Consider the following 16,736-nt stretch of genomic DNA (forward strand, 5'->3'; position numbering starts at 1 on the left):
TTACAACAAAAATTCGTCAGGCAAAGGTTTAAGGGTAGGGAAAAAACCTATCACATCTTCCAATAAATTGGCCGTGTAGAGTAAAAGAGATTCTGTAAAGTGATTCGACATTAATTGTAATCCTATAGGCATGCCCGTACTAGACAACGCTATAGGTATAGATATGGCGGGGATACCTTATAATATTTATTTAAATATAAATTTTTAGATTAATATTATAACTAACATCATGATAAAGAATAATGATAATGGATTCTTTCATTTATTGAAAGAGAAAAAAAAAATAAGGTGATTAATCGTTAACAATTATGTCGATCATAATAATATGAAACCAAATCAGAAATAAATATAGGTACCGGCTAAATTAGCGTGAACCGTGAATATATCCTGATCCATCACTTGTTCGTGAGTGTATTCGAGATATTCCGAATATTTTGGAGCGGTTGTCAATGTAACAGGTGTCAATATAATATCAACGCAGTTGGGGTTTGGCTCATATGAATAATCCCTATTAGAAGAACGTTCCGAGTAAGAAACAAAAATTTTGGAAAAATCTTGACAAATTAGGCGTCTGACCTTACAAGCCTGTTGGAAGAAGGCTTCTGCGTTTCTGTATAAATTAATATTTTTAGGTAAGATCGTTACTTAATTTATAACATCGTAAGGGGGTAGGGGGGAGGGTTGAAAAATTGTAATATAAATATATTGAAAAAACTTTCCGGTTAGAAAATAGTTTCCAGCCAATATTCTTCCTTTGACAATTTCGTTGAATCCGATTGTTCTAGTGTCTGCCATAGTCGATTCGCGTAAACCTAAAATACATATTTTTTCAAAAAAAAAAAGATAAGGTTAAAATTATGGGACATGGATGTTATCAGATTCTAAAACTTTCCCGAAATAAATATAGAACATTGCCAAATAAAATATAAATTATATTAAATTAAATATAACACTTCTATTAATTATTTAGTTAGAAAATTATGGTGATTATGTTTAAAATAGTTTCAACTGCCTTAATTATAAAATAAAATATGGCCATAAAAAAGACATATGACTCCCACTAAGGAGAACCCACGAAATGTTAAAAAAAATTGGTAATCTGTGTTTGAACTCGAAAATATTTTCTCTTTTACTTCGGGTTCAGTTCGAGACCGAGGTTGTCTGACTTTGCATTTAATCGCCCGATATAACCCCACCCGTTCAATCTACAATAAATGTGAATGCAAAGACCATTTATTTCTACTGCTGGTCTATTAGCTCGTTAAGACAGATGGAGCCAATTAAGTGGGATCGTTTTTATAAGATGAAAGGATATAGTTAGTGATAACCGGATAGCAAACAGGATCGGTGCACAGATATCTAGCATACTCTTTCCTCTTCATTAATGGGAAAACAGGCTCAGTATGCTGGATAAACATTTAGTTAAAATTGATTTCTGTAAAGTTATTATAATACTAAAGTGAGGGCATTCAGCAAGGCCATCCCTTGGGGCATTTTGTTTGCTATGATGTAATTAAAAATTCTGAAAATAAATATCCAGTTTCAGATAACAATGAGTCTCGTTCTAATAATGTAGGATTTCTAATTGGCATGCATTATCAGGAAACGAGGGAACATGGTTTAAAATTTTATTCCGAAATGGTATGGATCGTCTGGTAATTTAATCAGAGCGTTTCAGCTTAGTTCCAGAACTTCTAATTAAAAGTATTTTTAGCGACCCCAGAATGTTCAGACAAATTATGATTTTCAAAGTTAAGCCAGAATAGAACATTTTCCCATTTTAAGGAAACTGGAACGTGCATCCAAAATATGCAATGTTTCAACTCCAATGATCAAAACATTCTTATAAGTCTACAGAGCAGTCTTTGATAATAAATAAGTCTATGTATCCTATAAGGTTCACAAAATGCAGAAAGATGAAAAAAACAAAAAATAATTTGGTTCTAGTCCTAAGAATCTAATCTATTAGGAGAGAAAGAACGATATTTTTAACATTTTTCTAAGTGAATGAATGGCGACAGAGTCCTTGTTTTTGTTTAATAAATATTTTATTCCCTAACCATTTTTTATTTAAAAAAAGGATATAAAATTACCGTATCGTATCCCGTCATACCTAGCCATGTTGCTACAAATATCGGTCGCTGATAAAACGGTATAACATGCCAAGGAAACGTCGAAATGGGGCAATGCTTTGGGTAAAGTTGTAAGGGCAAATTTGACTTTTTTTGGAGGAGTTAAAATTTGTTCACTTTATTTTTTATATTTGCACGTTATGTTAAAAAAATATATAATAAAATGATCAAACTATATATTTACCTACTATCTCATTGTGGTCATACCAAGAGTAAGGCTGCATTCATAGTGGAATCAGATTCGGCAGAATTTAACAGCTGGTCCGCTTATGAGATCTATATATGAGATCAATTTTTATTTAATTAATCTTAATTTTATCTTTCATTCCATTCACGATAATAATGTAAGAATTATTGATTTTAATAAAGAAAGAGGTATCATAAACAGATTTTTTTATAAAAAGGATCAACTGTTAATCATGCGGGATGGGATCCTACCATGAATGCGCAACCTAATACAAAAAAAACATCATTTTTAAATGGCAGCTGTGGGTGAATCAGTAAGTTTTAGAGATTCAGATTGTTACAAGTGAAACGTAGATGGTCGGTGATTCGATTTCGAACGGCATCCATTTTTTTAAATAAACCTAATCGAATTATGTATAGCTAAGAATAGAAAGATATGAGGTAGGAAGTTTAAATATTTTTTTTTAAAAAAAATAAAATTTTAATAAAATCCGAAACGATAAATATTATCATCTTCATACTAGTAGAAATAAAATATTATTGTTTTTTTTAAAAAAAAAATACTTTTAAATTAGCTTAAACTTAAATGAATTCTAACTATATTCAAAATGGCGATTTCATCAATATTACAAACGTTAATTGCGCGGATTAATCTGTTGCACATTTTTAACTATAATAATATTAATAATATTTAATCGTGTCTCTCTCTTAATAAAGTCCCACTCTTCAGAATATAACTTTAAAAATATTTTGGCTAACAAATTTTATACAGTATTTTTTTGAATGGTGTAATATAACTTGTATATTTCAAAGATATCCAAAAAAATAATAAATATATAAGCATACTTTGATTTATCTACTAAACCATTCAAATGTTGTGGCACCAGGTACCTATCACCTATGTGAGAACTATAGTCCGCTAATTTATCCGCTATACGTAAAACTTCCGATCTGATCTCGGGATCGAGAGTAGGATGATTAAGGAATTCCTGATAATTTTTATTTTTATTATTAAATAAATTTTAATTAATTATTCATTATCGCGAGTTATTTATTTATAAAAATTTCAGAAATAAAATGTAATTATGAAGCGGGAAAGTATCATTGAAAGAGTTAATCCTCGAGGAATAAGATTGGGGGGGGGGGGGGAATAACAAGTAGAGGCAATGTGGGAAATTTTATACCACCTAGGTTTTATTTAGCGCTTTGGAACTTAAATTACAAAATTGATATGATTATCGATTCAGATTTCTATACCCTAGATAGTTTATAATATGGTTCTTTTATTACCCAAACACTCGGTCAAAAACATGGTTGTTTGAAAGTATATTTCACCCTCGTGGAGCAAAGAAAGTTGGCATTATCAATTACAAATTATTCACAAAGATTTTTTTATAAAAGTGTTACTTTTATCTCCTTTAAATTAAATAGTTTTAAAAAAATTCAACTTTTCCTATATAAGTAGAAAAGAAAATAAACTATTAAATACCATTCCTCCTTACACAACATTTTTTTTTATCCGGTCCAAAATCAGGTTAGTTAAATGATTTTGCTTTAAAGCGTTTGTAAAATGATAAAAATACCATTTATCGAATACTTTTTTGGTTTCGGTCCCCGCGTAAGCAGGGGAGAGGACAGGGTCACGGCTTTGTGCAGTCAAGGTTATACTGTCTTGGGAACTGACGAATTTTAAAAAAAAATTTTTATAAAAAAATATAAATATTTTAATAATTATCCTAGTAATTTCACAATGAAGCCAATCAAAAATCGGCTTAGTCTTGGCCAATAAAATTCAGCTTAATTCATAATAGAGGTCTGCATTGGGCGGGGCCCATCTAAGTCACCAGTTCCCCAAAAAACATGAATAATTATATATTAAAATAGTAATTTAAAATACTTTGTTTTAAAAAAATAAAATTCCTTATGTTCTGTATGAGAGCTCTTATTTTACTGACTACATTTTTTTTAAAGTTTCAAAGTTCCGCTTTGACATATGTCCAAGGTAAAAGATAGCGATTGGTTATTTTTTTTTCCTTGGCTCAACCGAATTAGAATTTACATTATTTGGGGATTGAAGAGACGTATGTCGAGATCCAAATTAAGGATTTACTTAAAGACCAAAGTATAGAGGTTAAACTATCTGGCCTAATAAAAGCCCTTACGTCAGAACCCAAAGAGAGCCCTTACGTCAGAACCCAAAGAATTTTATTTAAGCTAAATATTCATATTACTCTTTTTTAGAATCCAGTTCATTATTCATGTTGGGGGGGGGGGGGGGAACTTGTAGTCCCAAATTCCGTTTTTATAGGATGAGCTAAAAAAAATTAATTTCGTTATATTACCCGGATAAATATTAGTGTTGCTTAAGAAGCCCGATTCGGGTCGATTTTTTAAAAACGGTCCGATCTGAGTCGGTTTTTAAAAAGGGACCGATTAAGATTTCGGACTAAATAATATTATGTTAGCCTCGAGATTCGGTAAATAGAAGTCCAGTCCTTTCTGCCTTCTATGAGCAAAATCTCCAGGCTTACATAATATTGTATTTTGAACAGCGCATTACCTAAATCATTGTTCTAAGCTGCATATTCACTAATCCCAACAAAAATAATGACCAGTTTCGTTACTTTTATGATTTTTTTTAAAAAAACTAATTAAATAGAGGGGGATTTTTTTATTCATTTGCGGAAGGTGTATATTTTTCATTTTTAAAGATATCTAATACTTTTTTTCAAAGAATTCGATTATCAAATCGAATATTTGACGAATCAAATGGAATAATTGTATTATTCGTTTGAATACGAATAATACAATTATTAGATTGGAAAATACAAATCGAATATGAATGATGCAAATATTAGATTCGATACTTATTTTTGTAAGTATGCTGTGTGCATAGTAAATATATGGACTAGTCCTAGACCACGACAAACTGCTTAGCCCGCATTTAGTTTAGGATAAAATTGAAGGGTTAAAATATACATACTGAAGACAGACATTAATCATTAATTCATTAAAATGCATTTTAAAAAGTGTACATATATTCGAAGTCGGCCATTGAAAGGAATTTAGAAACGAAATGTCAAAAGGCTTTTTAAACTAAATGCTTTTCAATGACGTATACCCAACCCAGGCCAATGATATTGACAAGCACTAACCTCCACTAACGAAGCACTAAAGAATGATATATATTTCATCGTTAGTGTTTTCAATCGACTTTTAAGGGTGAAGTTGGCACAAGTTTTTATTTTTGCTTGTAACTTTTTTTCCTTAAATTCGGCTAATATACGGATTGAAGCACTAACGAGTAACGAAGCACTAACGAGTAACGAAACACTAAAAAATGATATATGATTCATCGTGAGTGCTTCCAATTGTTCGACCAACTTCACGGAGCTTTGACTCACAGCTGACTTCAATGTATGTGCAATGCAAACTTTTAATATATAAATAGTTTATTAAAGGCGAGTAATTAATGTCATTCACTGGGAAGATATGGTTGTGAAAATAATACATCAGGCTTAATAGTTCAACTTTAAACCCAGTTCGTTTGGCCTAAAAATTATTTTACGAATTTCTCCAACCCAGCCTAAAATTATTTTTAGAACGGGCCAGGATCATGCCAAACCGAGATTCGCAGATCACTAAATTAGTATCTTTTAATTTTTTTAAAAAAATATATATTGAAAAATTCTTAATAAAAATACTTGCGGAATCCCGATCCTGACGAGAATTTCATCTTCGCTTTTATTATCGTGATTAGAAGAAAAGAGGCTCATAGAAGGTTTGATAGTTTTAGCGGATGTCGTAAGATCTCCATCGTCTAATCCTGCTATGGCATCTAAAGATATATTATAGAAGTTAGATTATATAAATCCCAAAATATATACAGAGTACATCTAAAGATGAAATAACTATATTTTTTATTACTACGTCCTTTTTGAGAAAAATAAACAATCTACAAAAAATTTCTTTAAATGGTATATTAAGCTTGATTTTTTATTCCCCGTTATTTTACATTCGAAAATTATTTCTTATTTTATATATAAATCAGATGCCCACATGAGCTGGTTTATCAGGGTTGCAATTTAAATCTATCTTTTGAAAACTTGAGTTGGTGGCCTATGTTTTAAATTTTGTATATTTTTTATTAAAAGAAAGTCAAATTTTCCTTAAAAATTTATAAAACAAAAAAAGGAGAGTAACATCTTTAAAAGTAGCATTTAGATAGTGGACAAATAAAAATAGCTAGACTGGGATTGGACCAAAATTTTATATATATTTTAGACTACCAGGGCCAGGTTTAAATTTTAATTTATCAAAGAAAGGATAAAATATTGTGCTACTCAAAATTTAGGTCAAATTAGGGAGTTGGCTAAATTATAAAGAGCCCAAATTAGACAAGTTTTACAGTATAATGAAAATAATTTGCATGATTAAATTTTTTTATATTAGTCAGAATCAGAAGCCCATTATTTCACAAATACAAAAGTATAATTTAGTGATTAAACTACTATGATGACTTACTATATACCAAGGTACAATCTTGTACAGACCTGGAAAAAATGCCTGGAGTGTCTAAATTGTTTGCCAAGGGTATCAAGCCTAATCTTGAAAGGGTGCCATATGTGGGTTTAAACCCTATCACGCCACAATAAGAGGCTGGGTTTCTTATTGAACCTCCAGTATCTGAGCCTATTGAACTTAAAAACGTATTTTTTAAAAAAATATACTTTAGAAGTTAAATTATAAAATTTAATTTACTAAAAGGCTGAGCCTGTCACTACAGATACTGCAGATCCACCTGATGAACCTCCAGATATATGAAAATCATCATTTTCTAACATCTTTTGGTTATCATTTTCTATTAGGTTATTTGGATTTGTATGAAATTTAGCAGTTTTCAGTTGATTAAATGTTATATTATTGTCAAAGATGCTGTTTGAAATATTATTTTTAAGTTGTATATTTTTCTTTTTCATATTCCATGGATTTTTAACAGGTCCATAAAAGCTATTTATGCTGGCATTCCTAAATACATGTGTGTAAACTAAATTGGATATGTTTTTTAAAACTACCCCATTGAAAATTCATCCATGTTTGTTTTCCCCATTAATATTGCTCCAGCATCGCATAATCTTTTATAGATAGTTGCATCATATATTGCTATTAAATTATACAACATTTTTGATGCACATGTAGTTTTAATATCTTTAGTACAAAAATTATCTTTAATAGAAAAAGGAAACCCATTTAAAGGATCATCATGATTTTCTTAATTATATTATAATTTATATTTAATAAGTTATAAAATACTTTTAGAAGATGTTCCTGTATTATTTATAAAATCGTAATTATTACTAGTTATATATGCATTTAATTTATTTGCATAATTTGTTCCATTTAAGCAGAACTTATATATCTCTGAAAAGTTAGTCTGCTTATGTTTCAGTAAATCTAAAACCTAAAAATTTGAATATATATCTTATATATATATTTCTATTCAAAAACTTCCAACAAGGTATAATTCATAAAATTCGCAGACGAAGTTTACGATATTTTGAAATTTAAATATTTAAAAAATTGAAATGGCAATTGTTATACTTTAGTTACTATCAATGACGTATGTCATAGGTGATGCCCATGTTCGTGTAAATAGGGAAGAGTGTTGGACAGTTATTGAATTTCCAAATTTAGACTGGTTCATAGGCGTAGCCAGGATTTTCATAAGGGGGGGGAGGGGGGAAATTAAAAAATTATATACCTTAATATAAAAGCATGGTAATAATTTATTCCAAACAATTATAAGAAATTTATTTATAAAAAGTAAGTAGACATATAGTTGATTTTACTCTATTATATAGAATTAGTTATAAAACACTAGGTAAAATTCCACTTTTACAGACATATTTGACAGTTAAAAAATATATTACAGTTAATAATTTAACAAATTTTACTAATCAATGCTCTTGATATTAAATATAGCAACAATTTGCATTTAATTATTTAACGCCATCTATTTATTTTAGGTAATAATTGTATTTAAATTTAATCTTCATATTATTCATACCACAATGACTTTAAATGATATTTTCTGATGTCCTTATCATTATTTTATAGTTTTCTGTAAAATATATAATTCGCTATATTGGTAAAAATTACTTGATTGTCATTTGATAATTAGATATACTGTAAACCTACGACACATAATATTCCACTGTTTGATTGTGCTTTAATATTTTTTTAATTTATGACTTAATTTTATCAATTTTATCAATAGTTTTATAATTATATTTTACTTTTATTAAGATAAATTTTTCTATTTAAATTATAAAATTAAATTGAATAAAAGAATCTACATGATTTTATAATTAATGGGGATTCAGATATAATTATTGAAATTTTATTTAATTTCACGTATATATTTTATTGGAATAAGAGCATCGCCTCGATAAAATTTTGTTAACTTTCTCTTTGTATTTTTTTTATTATTATAAAATTAAATTGAATCAAATGTTTATATAAAATGAAAAAGTGATTTTTACAATTTCGTTAATATAATAAATATCATCAGTCATTTACATAAAAATTAATACATCTGTTAAAATAAATCACTTTATCAAATAAAATATACATTAAAAAGTGTATACAACATAAATAAATTAAAATTACTCACTTTATAAAAAATTATATTTGATATATTATATTATTTAGTAATTTTATGGATCTATTATTAATAATTATAATACATTTCACTTCTGTCTTAAGACTTATTTTTGACTTATATTCCATTTATTAAAAAACATTTTTGGTTCATTTTACATAATTATAAATTTATTTTTCCAAAAATCTATAAATTATGATGAATAGTTTTATAAAAAAATATCAACTTTTACATTCTTTCTTTTAAATTATTATTTAAGATATATGCATACATATCAGGGAGTGGGGAGAGGACTAAGGGGGATATTTTTTTATTAGATATTTACAAAAGGTTATAAATTTCTGAAGGGGGAAAAAATTTCCCCTTGCCACCCCCCTTCTGGCTACGCCTATGGACTGGTTTATAATAAAAAACTATAAACCGAACAATATTTTGTATGAATGAGCAACCCTGGATTTATACTTTATTATAGTACAAATTAACAGCGCTCTTATATTTTTTAATTTTAATATATCTATTATAATAATCCTCAAAAACCGTCAATCAAATTTAGCCAATAGTGTTCTTTTAAAAAAAATTTATTCAATAAAAATGATTATAGGGTAATCGGTCCAATAGTAATCATGTAACAACCTTAACACTCATTCAATTTTATAACACATTTTACCATCTTCACTTCATAAGGATATTTAAAAGATGTTGTTTAACAACTGATTTGAATAGAGATTTAATTCTGTTTATTCAAATTATATTTTTGAGGCAGAGGCTGGGCGCCCCCCATTTGGGGGTGAATAGAAAATTAATTTTAGGCTGCGTGCCCCCATTTAAGGGTATATTAGAATATTATTGACTAGGTGCCTCCAAATGGAGGTAAATAAAAAATATTAGGCTGCGAGCCCCCAAATGGGGTTAAATAGAAAATATTAGGCTGCTTTCCCCCAAATGAGGGTAAATAAAAAATTTTAGGCTGCTTGCCCTCAAATGGGGGTAAATGAGTTAATTATAGGCTTGGTGTCCCTATTTGGGGATTCCTTTGTATTACCATAAATATTTGGTAAACTTTTCTAAAGTAGAGATTGTCTATATGTTTTTACCTTTTAAGTGATATTAATTCCTTTGTATTTCCATAAATATTGGGTACACTTTTCTTAAGTAGAGATTGTATATTATAAATATAAGAATTAATTTGGATAATATATTGTTTTTACCTTTTAAATGATATTAATTCCTTTGTATTACCATAAATATTTGGTAAACTTATCTAAAGTAGAGATTGTCTGTAATAAATATAAGAAGAGATAATTTATTATATATATATATTTCTAAATTGTTTACCGTTTTATATAATTTATTTGACAAATTGAATCAATTAAAATTTTATATAAATTGGTCAATTTAACGTTTTTTTATGTTTTTTAATTAATGTAAATTTTAAAAATAGCTTTAAATTAAAATAAAATAGGAAACGTTGGATGACGTAGCGTATTTTTGATTCATTCTCATTCACATTCAAAGTTTCTGGTGAAACGAAATAAAATTTGTTATTCTCAATCACAATATAGAATACCAAGATTCAATATTATATTAGAAGTCATTATTATAATGTATCAGTGAAGATGCGTCCATAGAAGCTAGGGAAGCATTGCTTTCCTTGAAATTTTTCTTACAAAATTTTTAAATAAACTTAATATAATCTTTTTACTATGCTAAATAAACTAAACTGACTTTGTTAAAAAAAATTAATATAATTTTTATAACATTAAAAAAATTAATATAATTTTTAACTTAAAAAAATTAATATAATTTTTAACTTAAAAAAATTAATCTAATTTTTAACTTAAAAAAATTAATATAATTTTTAACTTAAAAAAATTAATAAAATTTTTATAACTTAAAAAAATTAATAAAATTTTTATAACTTGAAAAAATTAATAAAATTTTTATAACTTAAAAAAATTAATAAAATTTTTATAACTTGAAAAAATTAATAAAATTTTTATAACTTAAAAAAATTAATATAATTTTTATAACGTTAAAAAGTTAATATTATTTTTAGTATATTAAGAAATACTATTATTTTTACTACGTTAAAAAATATATACATGAGGGAAGCAAATTTAATATTGCCATTTTTTTTTAAATAAATTAAAGAGAAGGAAATTTTTTTATATAATATTTATTTCCTTACTTTTTTTAAATAAAAAATTATTTAATTTTTAAAACCTTAATTAATGTTTAATAATTGTAAATTTATTTTTGAAAAATTATTAACATTATCATTTAGCTCAAGAAATTTTGATGCGAAAAAATTGATTATGGAAAAAGGAAGACCAAAAACCAATTTTACAAAACTTAAAAAAAGAAATCAAAACTTGCATCCGTAATTTTTCCATCTATAAATATGAAAAATATGATTGGCTCACTGGATGTGAAGTTTCTAATTCTTATATTGTTGGTCATGCCTATTATTCCCAAAGGAAAAATATGTTTGGAATGATAAAAGATATTCGGATATGAATAATTTTTCAAAAGCAGTTAAACGGCAAAGAATCAACCGCTTATTTTCAGTCGATGATTCAATTAAAAACATTTGGCCAAGTATTGAAAATATTATAGATTCGATGCGCAAAATATCAATCGAACAGCATAATTCTAAAAGTCAAATCAAATAGAGAAATGTTGAAAATATTGATTAACTCTATATGCTTTCTTATAATTCAGGAGCTCGTATTCCGTGGTGATGATGAATCTTCTAATTCAGTAAATAGAGGAAATTATATTGTATTAATATATTTGCTCGTGGAAGAAAATTTATTATTAAAACATCATTTAGAAATAGTGCAGTTTTTATTGGGCTATCAAGCAATATTCAAAATGATTTGATTACTATTTCATATGTCTTACACCAAAAAATATTAAATTCGTCGAATTATTAAATATTAGTGAATTCCAATAATCAATTTCCCAAAATATTTATTAGATAATTTAAACGACTTATTCTCAATTTTTCGACTTACACAAGCTGGAAACCGAATTAAAGGTAGTGTTTCGGGATGTTGAATTTAGAAAGAAAAGGATTAATGAAATACTTGAATTTTTAATATGCACCGATTTGATGAAAAGTTTTAAAGAGTTTTTTAAATTATGAAAATTCATCTTAACTTTGACTTCAACAACAGCAAGTGCAGAACGGAGTTTTACATCTTTAAAAAAAATCAAATCTTTTTGCAAAAACAGGATGAGCCAAAATCGATTTGATTTCAATTGAAAAAAAATTATTAAAAAATTTAAAATCTATAACTTTTATAATTCAGTACTTGATCATTTTACTCAAAAAAAAAGATGAATACCACTTATTTATAAATGTTTTTATGGTTTGAGTTTGACTAAAATAAAAAAAAATTTTAGATTGCTTCCCTAAGTAAACTTGACGCTTCGTCACTGTAATGTATATTTATTTTTTTAGATCAAACATTAACATCGGTGGCGGGTATGCCATGTAAACACTAATTGAAGTCCTATGAAGAATATTCAAAGTTATGGAATTATTTTCAAGAAGCTTTACACTTATCAGAAGATCCTCAAGATAATATATTTTGTTAATTATGTACTTCCAGCTTATACAATTTATAATTATAACATGAATTTTCTTATCTTATATATATTTGAATCATGGTCAGTACATAGAGAGTTACACCTAAAGAAAGGTTTTGGTACCTGTGCAACCCTAATTATGGACATGTTTTTAGAACTGTAATGATATTCATCTATAAATCCCTTTTAAGGAAGTATCCGTTTTTATATAATATTGTTTTATTTTATTTTATATTTGATATGTTAATTTTAATATTAATTTTATTTCTATGTATATTTTTAATTTAAAAATCAATGACATTAGTATTAAAAAAAAACTATTTTATATTTTTACCTTTTAATATTTTACATTTGTCTGTCAATTTTAAAATTAACTCAGAATATTTAGTAATATCATCAATATTTTATTTTAACCATATATATTGTTTGACATATAGTAGATCCTTATTTTCCAGCACCTTTTAATGTTACGATCTGAGTTATTGTAATATATTTATAGTATGGTTTAAGAGAAAATTGACAGATATCCCAAGAGAAATTGCAGAGATTATTAGCAGTGTAATATTTTGAAGAATAAAATAAAGAATTAAATAATTTTGTAAAAATTGTCCACCTACTAATACTTCAATTACCATTAAATAATTCAATCTATTATAATATAGTGTTGTATATTTTCTCATAACTTCATAATTGTAGAATGTATGTTATTCATAACTTATTATATTATTTTTGATGAAATGTATAACATTTTTGTTTTACTAATATATAATTTGACTATGATTGTAGTTAACCTCCTATTATTTGATAACCTAAAATATCTTTTTATTTTTTCTATTGTAATTTAATCTTAAATTTAATTTTATAATTTGTAACTAAATAATAAATCATTTGGAAAGGGGTGGTTTGTTTAAAATTTAAATTAGGATGAACATATTTTCAGCATGGTACTTTAATGTATATTCATAATTTCATATAATGATAGGTAAACCAGATATTTCCCCTTCATTTGATGATAATTTTGAAAAATTTTCACAATTAATATATACATATATTAGACAGATTTAATTCTTATAAACCTCTTATATTTTTCAAGATCCAAGGAAGAAATTAATTATTCTGAGTTTGGGCTTGGGAAATATTTTAACAATTAATTTGGATTTGGACCTAGCTTGCTAAACATTTTTCAAAAAATTTTTTAATTTTAAATATGGGCTAGAAATTGGCCTGAAAATTTCTTTTGAAGACATGGCCAGGCCTGATCAAAAACCAAAGCCCATGCAACTTTCATATTCTGATTGTATTTTTAAATGCATTGTGACTTTTTATATATTATATTTCAGTTCTCAACTACCAAAATTATTATGGTCTTTGGCAGGTTTGAGAAAATTTTCCCAAGTGCGTGGACCTGGCTTGGGAGTTTTTTTAATATTAGGCATAGCTGTAATATTTAACAAGAATATTTATATGGCCCTCAGGTAAAATCTAATTTAAATATTATTTTTATTCAAAAAAATAGTATTCACACTTAGTCTAAATGGGTTGGCCTTGGTCTGAAGTAGGGGTGAGCTGGGTTAAGATAGAATAAAAAATAGATATGGTTTTTAGAGATTTACCTATCTCCAGGTTTGGAAAAAAATTTTGAAAATTACTATGGGTTGGCCAGACTTGAGAAAAATTTTTATAAAATTATTATGAGTTGAACTGGGCTTGGAAAATATTTTTATAAATTATGTTGGGCTGGGCTTGGGGAAAATTATGAGCTTGGACGTTTGATAATTTTTTTTATTATTAACTATGGGTCAGACATTGGCCTAAAACAAGTTATTTTGCAGGCCTGGGCTCGGCCTGATAAAAAAACCAAGGCCCATGAAAATCTGATTTTTTTGTATTTTTTAAATTCATTATGATTATTTAAATGTTTTATTTCAGTTCTCAACTACCAAAATTATTATGATCTTTCATTCAGCTTGGATGAATTTTTCAAAATTATTATGACTTTGTACTTTACCTGAGAATTTTTTTAATATTAAATATTATGTATAAATGATCACTAAATTCATATTGGTATTATCAAGTAAAAGCTTTAAATTTATTCTTACTCAAACCATAGTATTTAATCTTAGTTTTAATGGATTGAACCTGACCTGAAGAGGGGAGGGAGTAAAAAGAATAAAATTGGATATAATTTTCAAATAACAGGTAACACATTTAGCATAAATATAAGAAGAAAATTCTCATTGCCCGTCATTTTTGACGGGCTATCTCCTAGTTATTTTATATTTGTCATTTTTTAAATTGTTTAAATGTATTTTTTACCTCCTATTTTAAGATATTATTTAATTTTCAGGATTATTTATAACATTTCAAGTTTTGAACTTTTCAGGGAAATTTTGAAATAGGAGGGGAATTTCCCTTTCATGTTTATTGATGGAAAATAATGTATTCTTCTATGAATAGTATCAAATAAGTTAGGATTATTTAGATAAAAACTGGATGGAGTTTACGTTTCAACTGGGAAAATGCGTTATTCTCATAAACACGTGATTTGGGGGATAAACAAACTATTTTACCTTAGGATTTTTATGAGATTACCGTACATACATAGACATATTTTTTTCTCGTAACAGAGATATAGAAAAAAAAACTAAAATCTATATTAAGTCCCAATTTTTATATTATTGTATCTAAAATTTTAAAAAAAAATCGTATCCGATACAAAATTCGCCGCAAAGAATACAACACGTTTTGAATCCGGTTTAATTATCAATGCAGGGTTACACTATACTAGACATTGTCTACTCTACAAGCTCATATTAAGTGATAATGATTTGCTATTTCGAATCGACACTTCAGCCTCGATAACCAGAAAAACTAATATGACATATAATTTAATAGCGAAAACGGAAATGGCCATAAAATGAAAAACATTTGCTTATAATTTTTTTTTCTTTCAATTATTTTTTTATCACTCGACCAACTTTTCAATGTCTTGCGAACAACATTATTATTTTATTTATAAAATCTACATTAATTAGTTTTTACTAAGCTTTTTCTTGATTTATTTTTTTGGCTTTGATTCACGGATTTTGATGTGAGGGAATATTTAATTTATAGGGAGATATACGAATATTGAATAAGGATTTGGTGATGTAATACTATATCTTTAGCCCTCTTATACAATTGATGGGCATCAGTTTTTAAATATTCTTTCATTTATTTTAAAATTTTACTGATTCAAATCTAGATAGTCATCATGTCTCCTCATTTCAGCTGTTTTCAAAATAGTTTCATATAAATTTGGATGTGGAAGAATGATTTTTACTTTACTAAAACGTTTTTACTAATCTAATAAGATTATCATTTTCGATAAATATAAATTATTTTAAACTTCTATTCGATCTCTGAGAATTAGATATTGCAAATATGTATTATCTAACTTTATCGGGTAATATTTTAGTTCATAATTTAGGTAATATCGGTATATTTTAAGTATATCTTACTATATTATTAATCACAGCTGATAGATGGAATATGAAATTAAAAATTGAGAAAAGTTAATTTTTTAAAATTGAAAAAAATCGTATAATGAATAGAGCTCAACATAGCCACAAAACAAGTGGCTTACTTGACAGCATATAGGTATAGTTTTATTGACTCCGGGGTTCTCTGGTTAGAAAATTGTCATTAACGATAAAGGTATAAGTCATATTTATTCTTAAAAATTTTAAACTTGCTAACTAGCTACATGAATAAATTGAAATGCTATTCAGGTCCGCGAACTGTGGAGAGAATCTTAAAATTTTGGAGATTCTATGGCCCGGCCCACATTTTTTTCGATCTCGGCATCTTAAGCAATTTTAGCTTAAAGTTTGAAATGCTCTTTTAAAATAAATTTTCAAACAAAGTTTCATTTTTTGAGAATGCTCGAACATGATTTATGATCAAATTTTACCATAAAATTCCAAATCGTTTTTTTAAAAAAAAAATATTAAATGATTTGAAATTAATTACAAATTTTCATCTTTTCCTAACCTAAAACTTTTGGTCAAAAAATTAATAATTGAAATTTTTTGTTTGACAAACCTCGATTTTGATTCTATTTTATGAATTATTTTTAAGATTATTTCTAGAAATATTTAGCCCGATATAGGTTTTCTAATTTT

The 16,736-nt window shown here is 26.8% G+C and overlaps 1 protein-coding gene across 1 annotated transcript; it reads right to left on the reverse strand.

Moving 5' to 3' along the window:
* On the reverse strand, positions 1-7,847 carry LOC135930412 (glutamyl-tRNA(Gln) amidotransferase subunit A, mitochondrial-like). Its single transcript, XM_065467237.1, has 11 exons — positions 7,827-7,847; positions 7,632-7,779; positions 7,394-7,589; positions 7,080-7,346; positions 6,843-7,018; positions 6,023-6,156; positions 3,165-3,307; positions 2,094-2,248; positions 716-812; positions 357-610; positions 1-176 (listed from the first exon to the last, which is right to left on the reverse strand). The coding sequence occupies exons 1-11, from the start codon at positions 7,845-7,847 to the stop codon at positions 1-3; spliced, it is 1,767 nt and encodes a 588-aa protein (XP_065323309.1).
* Positions 7,848-16,736: the final 8,889 nt, after the last annotated feature.

This window comes from Gordionus sp. m RMFG-2023, chromosome 1 (assembly GCF_954871325.1).
Source record: "Gordionus sp. m RMFG-2023 chromosome 1, tfGorSpeb1-WG-v2, whole genome shotgun sequence".
Lineage (NCBI taxonomy): Eukaryota > Metazoa > Nematomorpha > Gordioida > Chordodea > Parachordodidae > Gordionus > Gordionus sp. m RMFG-2023.